This window comes from Hesperophylax consimilis, chromosome 28, assembly GCF_061612785.1.
Source record: "Hesperophylax consimilis isolate HC1 chromosome 28, BYU_Hcon_1.0, whole genome shotgun sequence".
Taxonomy (NCBI): Eukaryota; Metazoa; Arthropoda; class Insecta; order Trichoptera; family Limnephilidae; genus Hesperophylax; species Hesperophylax consimilis.
Window position 1 is genome coordinate 14,941,477 of NC_142863.1, and position 10,557 is coordinate 14,952,033.

Genomic DNA, 10,557 nt, shown 5'->3' on the forward strand with positions numbered 1-10,557 from the left:
ATTCCTTGATTTATATTTATTGAATCCGTATTTAAATAAATGGCGTCTTTTAAGCCTGTCTAGACACGTCAAGGATACCTACGTTAACTCTTGACAGACTAAGATGCCAAACAAAGCTTCTGTAACCAAGTGGGTCTTCCGACGACCCCATGTATTTTTCTGTCTTATGGGCTTTTAAACTATAGAAATCCCAAATATTCAATCAATTATTAATGGTGATTTATGTATTTGCGCGGGAATACGTAAAATACTAAAATGATATGTCAAGAAGTATAGTAATTTTGGGTACTTCCTACTCCCCCACTTGGATGCGGGATAGTTAAGTAAACACATTTATAAAATGTGTTAAGTCTTGATATATGTAATTTAGGAAACATATGAATAATCTGTAGCTGGAATTTGAGCAAAATAATAATGAAAATGTTGGAATCATTTACTATGTAAAGATTTTTTTCTTTCTCTGCAGTTTTTTTCTGAAAGTTGATAATTTTCACAATTTGAGAAAACTGTAAATAGGTATCTACCAGTTTCAGTTGTCGATCAGTGAGTTAAGGTAGGGATATACTGGGCACACTTACGCAACGTATGCAACGCATAAAGGCTCTGTAGTAAGCGTTCAAAAGGAAGAAGATGATTTTAAAGGCAAACATGTGAATACAAATCTTGGAGGGAGCGTGTTGATATTAAAAAACGACTCACTTAAAATAGAACAAAAATCTTGCAACAAATGCTTAATTTACATTTTTGACGGGTTGTTTCGGAGAATTTGAACAATTGTTCAAATTTCAAAGTTAATTTTCAGGTTCTGTGAAAGAAATTTTCAAGTTCTGTTTATTATTCCAGTTCTGTCAAGCAGCTAGTTTATAGTGATATAATAACAGAACGTGAATAGGACTTTCACAGAACCCGAAAATGAACGTTGAAATTTGATGAATGGTCAAATTCTCCGAAACAACCCGTCCTTAGAGATATGCAAAAAATTTTTTTCATTCCTGTAACATTTTAAATAACGGAACAAAATGAGTTTTCAGTAATTTCAGTAGCTCACGTAGCAATTTTTTTCTTTTAAGGGAATTTCATATATTTACCTTTCCAGATCTAAAAATGTATAGATATTTTCTTCAAAAACAACATATATTTCTAGGAACAAAACTTAAAACGTTTAAGAGAAAAATGATATATATCGTTAGAAATTCTGAATGAGGGGATATCTGGACAACTTAATCCATTCGTTTCCCATGAAAATCTGCTTTAGAATTTTATAAACATGCTTGTCATACGCAACGCAATCCTATGCACCCATGCAACGCCAATCTGCGCTATTAAGATCGGCGTGTGACGTGAGGATGAAAGATGGTGGTGGTAAAAGTCCTTCTAACGAGTTGATTTGACGTTTAAGGTTATATTTTTTACGTTTATCGTTAATTATAATTATTGCTCGTTTCTTTGTGAAAATGGCGACGAATAACTAGTGGATTTAGTAAGTGATTTATAACGTAAAATCCATTGAATATTAGGATATTTTTGTTCAAAATTGCGTCGCGTGTGTTACCTACGCCAGAATGCCCCCGATACTCCCGAAGATAACACCGAAAACACCACGCAGCCAGCTTTTCACCTTATCTAGCTGCGTTAAACACTAATGACACTATCAGCATCAACGATGGACCCGGACAAGCCCAGCGATGAGAGATATAAAAAGGAACTCAACACCCCAGACAAGGCTAATCTTCAACCTTCAGTCACCAAGGCTACTTGTAGCTATTGTTGTTAGATTCTCCATTTGAATTTATATTTTACTCACTTGTAATTAATTATATGTTTTAAAATGAATACTTTTTCTTTGTCGACTCATCATTTTAATGAGTTTATAAATGTAAATACCCAAGAAAGTGTGCACGTTGGCTTGAGAACGTAGTATCGTATACGTTGCGCACGTGGACCCAGTGTCTTCTTACCTTTAGTATTGAGGTCTTTAACGTTGGGTTCCCACTTCCCTCACATGTTTCGCGAAAATACAAGAAAATCTCTTTAAAATCTAGTTACTTATCTCTAATAAAATAATCTAATATTATAATATTTGTACGGTTCTTTTCAGATGACGACTCTGGAGAGAAATCAGTCTCGGTTCTCTTGGCGGGAGAAGAATCAGAGTTAATCTTCCTAGACCAAGCATGCTGCGTTGGACCTGTAAGTATCTGCTAATTTATTTCATCGTAGTTAAATACACTGTTCAGTGTTCACCCTTCTTCTCCCATGTCATCCTCATAACATACTCCAATTGGGAATGCCACAGTCAAAAAAATGCAAAATCTATCAGATAACTCTAACTTAAAACTCAATTTCAATTTTTTTTCGTATATAATGTGGTATACTTTTAAATTCAAAGAGAAAGGCTAGGTGTTCTCTTTCTAAAACTCTTGTAACTGAATGTGTGACCATAGTTAAAAAAAAAAAAAAACAAACTTGTCCGTTTGGTGACAGAAATGACTCAACACGACTCAACTGTTTTTGATGTTTTTTTGGCGAATATAGTATTTGGCGAGTATATATTTTTTAAACTATTTAGTTTTATGAGGACTTGACAGTTGGTGACAGATATAGCACAACACGACTCAACGGCTTTTTTTGGTTTTTGGCAAAAGCAGTACAAATAAAAATTGGCTCTCTGAAATAGCAGGAAATGTTACTACGAGGCATTTTCTCAATCATCAGAAAAAATAAAATCAAAGAAAAATGTATTTACATAAATATTTATCTTAACGGAGCTGCATTTTTAATGTATGCTTACAATTAATATCTCAAATCTCCAATTGTATGATAAATTTTGAAACGCTTTGAGATGATATAAATATATATATATATATTTTTTAACGTTAGTTTGAAGGTTATTTAATAAACATTAGTTGAAATTTCGGCGATGACCTGATAACTCGTCAAAATGACAATGCATTACACCCTCATAAAGTGATATAAAGTCATGAAAACTTTAAAAAAAAAGTAGGTTACGTAGGTGAGTTTATTTTTTATCGCTTTTAAACACATTTTAAAGGTGTGTTGAATTGTCATTCTGTTGAATCATCATGGAACCGTTTTCAAGGTGTACGGAAATAATGCGCTCGTTTTCAATTTAGAAGTACCTACAAGATCTTATTTTACCTTTGTCTTTTCTGGAGAGCTAGGCATCCACAACAGGCCATCAACTCTCTGCCTACAGCGTGTTATAAAATATTGTGAACGTGTTGCTCGCAAAAGTGCAAACTCCAACCTGGAGAAATTCATCGTCAGTGGCACAGCAGAAAGTAGGCAAAGTAGAGAAAGATCACCGGTGCTTTGGAGTAACTAAATATCCCAGAAATCCGGAACACCGGTGTCTGCAACTCTCCATAGAGCACACAACGGTGACAAGTGGAGGAGCTTGGTTCTTCGCCAGGACAATTTAAGTGTGAGTCGCGATTGTGGGTTATTTACCAATTTAAACTAACATCAATTTTTTTTTGTTTAACAGGACGCAGAAATCGAAGGACCAGAGCCCCACGCGTACTGCGTGGTTTACAGCAGCTCAGATCGAGGCTCGCTGAGGGCGGCCGAGGGTTGGTTACGCGCCCTGCGAGCTAACAGGCCGGCAAGGGCTCGAATCCTAGTGAGCAACAAGGCAGACCTTGTCAGGAGCAGAACTATCACCACTGAAGGTACGTCACAAATCTATATCCAAGGCCGACTAGATAACCGGTCTGGACGCCCAACCGCTAAATTACAGTCAGTGCTATTACAAAGTAAACTGTTAAAGTCTAATTACTATTTTTATTAATTACTAGCGCAGACCTGTGAAAGTCAGGGGATATATAATTACAGGCCAGTACTGTGTCGGCCTTGGCTACATCCTAGTCACTCGAGTGATTTTCGGCATATTGTGCCGAGTTTGCAAAAGGCCTTCGATATTTTTTCTATAAATCTTAAAAATATAAAAAAAACGGTCAAACATAGGTGAAATCATTGTCTACATAGCACTTTAATAAGTTTATATCTCTTCGTATTAAAATTTAAAGATTTATCACTGACGCTAGCACTCGAGTGGCTAGGGTGGGATTATTACAAATATTTCAACATAAAGCTATTTTGTTATCCCCGTGCGCCAACATTACAGGTCGGCTTGAGCTCACATCTCTGGTGGGCAATAAATATATTTTAAAGGTACGTTTGGGGTGTCACGAAGCAATACTTTTCTGTATCTCAGGGGGGAAGTTGACTTATTCTTTATTTTATTTTTTATTTGTCATTTTAAACATACGTTTTATTCCAGTTAACATAATGAATAGTAATAGAAATAAAGATACAAGAATAGTACGTATATATAACCTGCCTTACCACTCACTAGCACCAGTCACTAACAGAACCTGTGTTGAGGCAGAATTTTTGAAGAAAATTGATTAATAAGATGTCTGTGGTTGACCAATATATATGAAAACTAAGTTCATATAAAACCATTTATTTATCAGTAGGTACCTACAAAGTTTACTCATCGTCCATAGTAAAATAACTTTATACGAATTTCTAGGACTAGAGTTCACTGGTTATCGGCCATCGAATTTGTCTTTTTATCTGCTCGGCCTGTCGGAAGTTTAGCGGTTTATAACTATGTATGTAGATATTCTATTATGGTATTCGTGGAATATGTGACGAATTTAGAAATCATAGTCACAAATATTATAATTCACATTACATTCAACAATTCAAGATTTACATCAACTCTCACTTTAGTGACTTCGGCGTTCCCCATGGATCTAATCTTGGTCCACTCTTGTCCCTGATATTTATGAATGGCCTCCCCAACTGTTTTAGCTCCAGTTGTCTTTTATGCACAGATGATTTATGACAAAAAAAATTGCCCCATTAAAAATCTAAATTATGTTTATTGTTTCAAAATGATGTAATAAAGTTTAATTCCTATTTTTGATATTGGATACACGATACACAAATAAGCAAACAAGTTGAAGAGATGTAATCCAGAGTCAAAGGTGGCGTTGTTTTTGGGTAACAGCGTCTGAGACGTTTTCCGTTGAAAGTGACGCCAGTGTAATTCCAAGATATTAGACATGTGGCCATAAGTGGCAGGCTTCTCGGCTTCGTAATTAGAAACTCACATCCGTTTCGTAACACAAAAATACTGACGTTATTATATAACACACTAGTCCTAAGTGTACTTGAATCAAACTCGATCATCTGGGCTCCACATGAATTAACATACACTTTACGCATTGAAAGAGTCCATAAAATTTTTTTAAGGTTTTTATTCTCGCGGCTCTATGGACGTTACCCTTGGCTTTACCTATCGATTTATATATTAGGCATGACCAATTACCACTTCCTAGAGACACGTAGAGGTATTGCTTTGCTTCAATATTTTTTCCAATTAATAAACGGTCACTTATCTAATAATGAGATACTGGCCTAATTATTTTTTTTTGTACCAGAGTCTCACTCTCGAGGACGTCATCACAATCTTCTATATAGTAGAGCAAGCCGCACTAATTTATTAAGGAACTCACCTGTGGGGAGAGCTACGTGCTTTTTGAATGCGGTAGATAAAAAATTAGATTTATTTTTTGTGTCCTATAGCGCATTTGCGAGATTTTTGGCATTGCATATACACTGCATAAATGGTACAATTATAACGTCTTAGGCTTTATTACCTGTAATTGTTATAAATAAATGTACAAATTAAAAATAAATAAATAAATAAGTGGCTACAGACTCTCTCGTACAAAATTTTCATGGCATCGTCATCATTACAATAAAGTTATACTTTTTCTACGGTCTTCTCATCATATGTACTATAATAAAGAACCAGTGGCGGTTTGTGACCTTAAATCGGAGATCACCTTGGCAGTTTGATCAGAGATTAAAGAGGTAAAATAAATTATTCCGTCATATCACTGCCCCAGAGTGATTACAAAATAGAAAGACGTATCTTACAAAAAATGGTATTTAACATGAAAATCGCAATTTACGCAAAAACCGTTCGTTTTTTTTCAATTTAAAAAGGAACATCTTCAGTTACAATTTAAAACATGATAATCACAGAAAAAATTGTTTCTTGCAAAATACTACTCCGTACAAATTTGGGGTTAGCAAATCTCAAAGGCGCTGTGCACTCGTGGCGGCTAGTAGATCTACCGCTCAACTAGTATGTTTTATATGAATTTAAGAAACATGATGGAAGGTTCCATAGGTGCGTATGAATACCAGTACACATGAGATTTGGAATTCTTTTCGGAACTGCTGTTAGGTAGTGCGGGTATCATTTGGACGGGTGGATTTTTTAGTAATGAATATGAATGATGCGGGGTTAAAAGTTTGCTAAAATTGTTATACAAGTTTTTCTAATTTCCTTATATTTCAATGGGAGTTCACTGCACAAACAAACTTTAGAAAAAACCTCCTATGATAATAACTTCATTATTTTTGGCTGGCATTCTAACTAATGTGTTGTTATCTATAATGTTTTCAGAGGGCAAGAGCCTGGCCATCTCGTACGATTGTAAATACATCGAGACCTCCGTGGGCATCAACCACAACGTAGACGAGCTGCTCGTGGGGCTGTTGACACAAATCCGACTGAAGCAAGAACAACCGGAGAGAAGGTAGGCCTTTCTATCATTAAAGCACGCATTTTTCAAGAGAGTACCCAAAATAAACCGAACTGACTTAGTTTTTATAGTACTGGTAGTACCCGTAGAACCGTGTAACTTTCTTAAGTCAGCATGCCAAAAAACTAAGCCCCCTGCAACATTAATTCGGTTTCTTTTGGGTACCTCCTCGTATGTGGTGTATCAACTCATACTTAAAAGACTTTATTATCAGCAATTCCTGACCAAGTTTGGAGTAAAAAATTTAGTAAAACAAATTCCATCACGCTTCGCCACTGGGTAAAACACGTGAGCACATCACGTGATAAGCACTCGGTCTCGTTCCAGCTGCACCGTAGAGACGAGATGGAACCGGTAACACGTGATCCTTTGCGATTTAAATATTAACGTGGGGGATATCATGATATATTTATTTTATTTTATTTGGAAAACCAACAGTTATAATATTTTATAAGGTACGGAAAAATATTTAGAATAGTTGAACCGACAGTGGCTTTTCACTTATTAGTGAAATACAAAAAAAAAACAATTACGATAGGCTATAGGGATGGGATGGAGGAGGGGAAGTCGATGGATATAGTCTGTGTATAAGTAATGTGTGTGGATGTTACTTATTGATTCTATGATGGAAGGTGCGAGGTGGAGAATTCAATAAATTGAATCACTGTATAGAGTGTTAGATAAATGTTTAGTGAGTTAGTGTTGCATTGAATAATGTGTGTTTTTTCTGGATTATTTTATTTTTTCTGGTTACTCTAATTCTAATACCTATTGTACTAAGAGATTTCAATTATTTCAGACGTCGCGGCGGCTCCACCAGGACCGGCGCCACCACCGGAAGCGGAAGTGCCCAGAGCACCCCCCGGAAGCAGCGAGGCGCCAGACTTTCGGCCAGTCTCAAGGTCCGCGGGCTGCTGGGGAGGGTATGGGCTCGGGACTCCAAGTCCAAATCTTGCGAGAACCTCCACGTCCTGTAGAACCACAAACTGTATAACTCATAGATAAAATTGTAAACTAAATGGATATGCTTCGGGGTTTGACATGGTATTCTGCTTACTCATCAAAGCGGCTATAGGAACAAATTCCCCGCTGTGCAAAGAGCTGTGCGATTTGCAATTATATGGATGATGTTGGCGACACGTTTTGTGTGCTCGGTTTTTTTACTAATAATAATGATTCATCGCTTCATGACCCATCTTCCTTGTTTCTATTATATATGGTATAACACTGTATATAATATATTATATTGTTTGTTCAATAAGTATTTATATTTATAAAAAATCTAAATGACCGAAAAGTGTAGCACGTTTGTATGAATAAAATCAATGTCAAATAAGACAAAAAATTACATCAGAAACAAGGAATTGATGAAGTCCACAGTGTATGTTCCAATCATTTTGTCTTTTCCTGATTTATTTTACAAAAAATTGTTAATAAATCGAAATTTTTAAAATTGATAGCAAATCGTTAGCACAAAGCCAATAAATTGTATCAAATTAGTTACAAACTAATTTTGTAAGGAGAACCGAATTTTGTGTGCGTTAAAAATGTGACATAACTAACTCACGCCATTGCACAATATGCTTAAATTAATAGAAAGTGTACGATTAAACTTGCTCTGTATTGGTTATAGTATCGTTTTTTTCTCTGAGGTAACAAAGAAAATGTCACAAAGGCAATAAAATATGGAGGCTCTAGCGAAAACTTAAAGCGACGTTAATATTTAAATATATTTATAAATATGTGTATTGACAGACCGCGGCAGGTCTAAAGGTTGCCGCGATAGCTTAGTACTATAAATGGAGGATAATCCCTGTGTTCACATCCCCAGAACAGAAAGTTTTTTCTCGAAAAGATGATCAATATTTTATATTGTGAAAAGAATTAAATTTTGTAAGCTATATCATCAAAACACCAAATATCTTGCAAAATATACGACAACATCGAAAATATGTTTGAAGAAGTCTTATGTACAGACCTTCGAAGAGGCAAAAACAAAAACAGACTGTGAACAAATTTAGCACAAAACATTTTTGTTTATGACTTGGTCAACTGTTTTAAAACGACAGTCGATTCAAATTGAATTAAAATCGATCGAGTCCTGATCGGACTACGTTAAAAAAATAATGATTAAGAAAATGGAATCATCTTAATTTTGATGATATTTTGTTCATGTTGATTCGTCGATGTTGTATGTAATGGTCGACGAGATTTGACCAAATTAAATGTAAATTGTATGCTAAGTTAATCCTTACCTTACCCATTGTGACCAAGCCTTACATAACCTTATTAATAGTCTGTATTTACCCCTAGATTACCTAATTAATTAAATTAATAATATATTTATGATAATTATTGTATTCATTCAATAATGTTTGATCGTAACAGTTTTTGAACTCTTGATGTTAAGTGTTCTGTTGTGAATCCTTTGTAATCCAGGTAATTGTCACACGATCCTACTTAAATCCAATTGAAACTACCAGTGAAAAAAAAACAATATTCCCATTGCACTTCAAATTCATAAAATGTGTATTTAAATAATATATTAATATGCACTGCCAGTTTTCAATAAAATAATCTGAGTGTCACCCATTTTATGATATTGATATTTTTTTTTCATAACACAGAAAACCAAATATCCAATTTTAAAAAAGTCCAAAATTTCCGAAACTGTATTGAAGTATTCCATTTATCGTCAATAAGTGAATTTGTAATAGAATTATGCTTTGTTAATAAAATATTTAATACTGCCTGAAATGTTTTTAAAAATATTATATGGTTTATATGATACAACTATACCAATTACATTTGTTTAATAAAATATGATATAATTACTTTATAAATGCACAATAATTAATTATTAAAAAAAAATTATAAAATTCTCAGAATTTTTCAAAATATTTGAAAAAAGCGAACAAATATTTCGGTAGTTAATTTTTAAATGAAACCTTAACAAATAATTATGGGTCCATTTGTAGATAAATGTCGAAAAATTTATTACTTTTCACTAACATGAACTAACTTCAGGAACTTAAAAAAAACTTAACTTAACTTAACTTAACCGATTTTTTTTAAACAGAAGTAGATACTTTGAAAATATTGTTAGTGGCATAAGTGGAAAAGTTATTATCATTGTTATTTTTATTGTATTATTACTTGGACGGGTTGTTTCACAAAAATTCAAATATTACATTGTCAAGCAATTTTAATACCTATTACTTATTTTCGAGACGATACCAAGAATACACACATTTTTGGCTTGAAGCTTCCTCTTAACGGGGACCTTTCAAATGTCCAAGTGAGAAAATGGCGCCGAGTGGCCAAATGATGACTTTGTCACACGTGAATTTCTGCGAAACAACTTTTATTATTACAATATTGGCTAGTTGTTTAAACAACTGAAATAATAACAAAACTTGAATGGAACCTTCACAGGACTTGAAAATCAACTTTGAAATTTGATGAATTGTTCAAATTCCGTGAAACAACCCGCCCGTGAAGCACCATCAAAAATGTCAGATTTTTATGAACCATAAATCGTTTTTGCAAACTTCTTGGATATGTATTTAAATTATTTATGTCACGTTATAAAAACTACAATCAATCAACTCATGACTTTGATTAAATATCAAGATAATTTCAACAAAGTATGTACCGATTTCATTATTAACGAAGTACGACAGAATATATATAAATATCATATACTCACACATGAAAAATACAGTATTTTCAAATGCAAGTAAATCATTTTAACTTCATTGAAGAAATTTGTCAAAATTGAAAGAAGACATTGTCACGTTAGTTTTTTGAAAAAAATAAGTTCACTGAACGCAAAATTGAAACCCATTTTTTACAAATGATTTTCGTGAATGAGCTCGAATTCTTTTTTTAATATGTTTATAATGAT

General features: G+C 34.0%; 1 protein-coding gene across 1 annotated transcript in view; it reads left to right on the forward strand.

Annotated features, from left to right (window-relative positions):
- The window catches only part of LOC149410234 (uncharacterized), a 160,500-nt gene extending 152,325 nt beyond the window's left edge, over positions 1-8,175 (forward strand). The window contains exons 8-11 of the mRNA XM_089648979.1: positions 2,099-2,190; positions 3,509-3,692; positions 6,512-6,644; positions 7,450-8,175. Coding sequence (XP_089505105.1) covers positions 2,099-2,190; positions 3,509-3,692; positions 6,512-6,644; positions 7,450-7,627 — 587 coding nt within the window. The 3' untranslated portion in view covers positions 7,628-8,175. The remainder of the gene's footprint in view (positions 1-2,098; positions 2,191-3,508; positions 3,693-6,511; positions 6,645-7,449) is intronic.
- Positions 8,176-10,557: the final 2,382 nt, after the last annotated feature.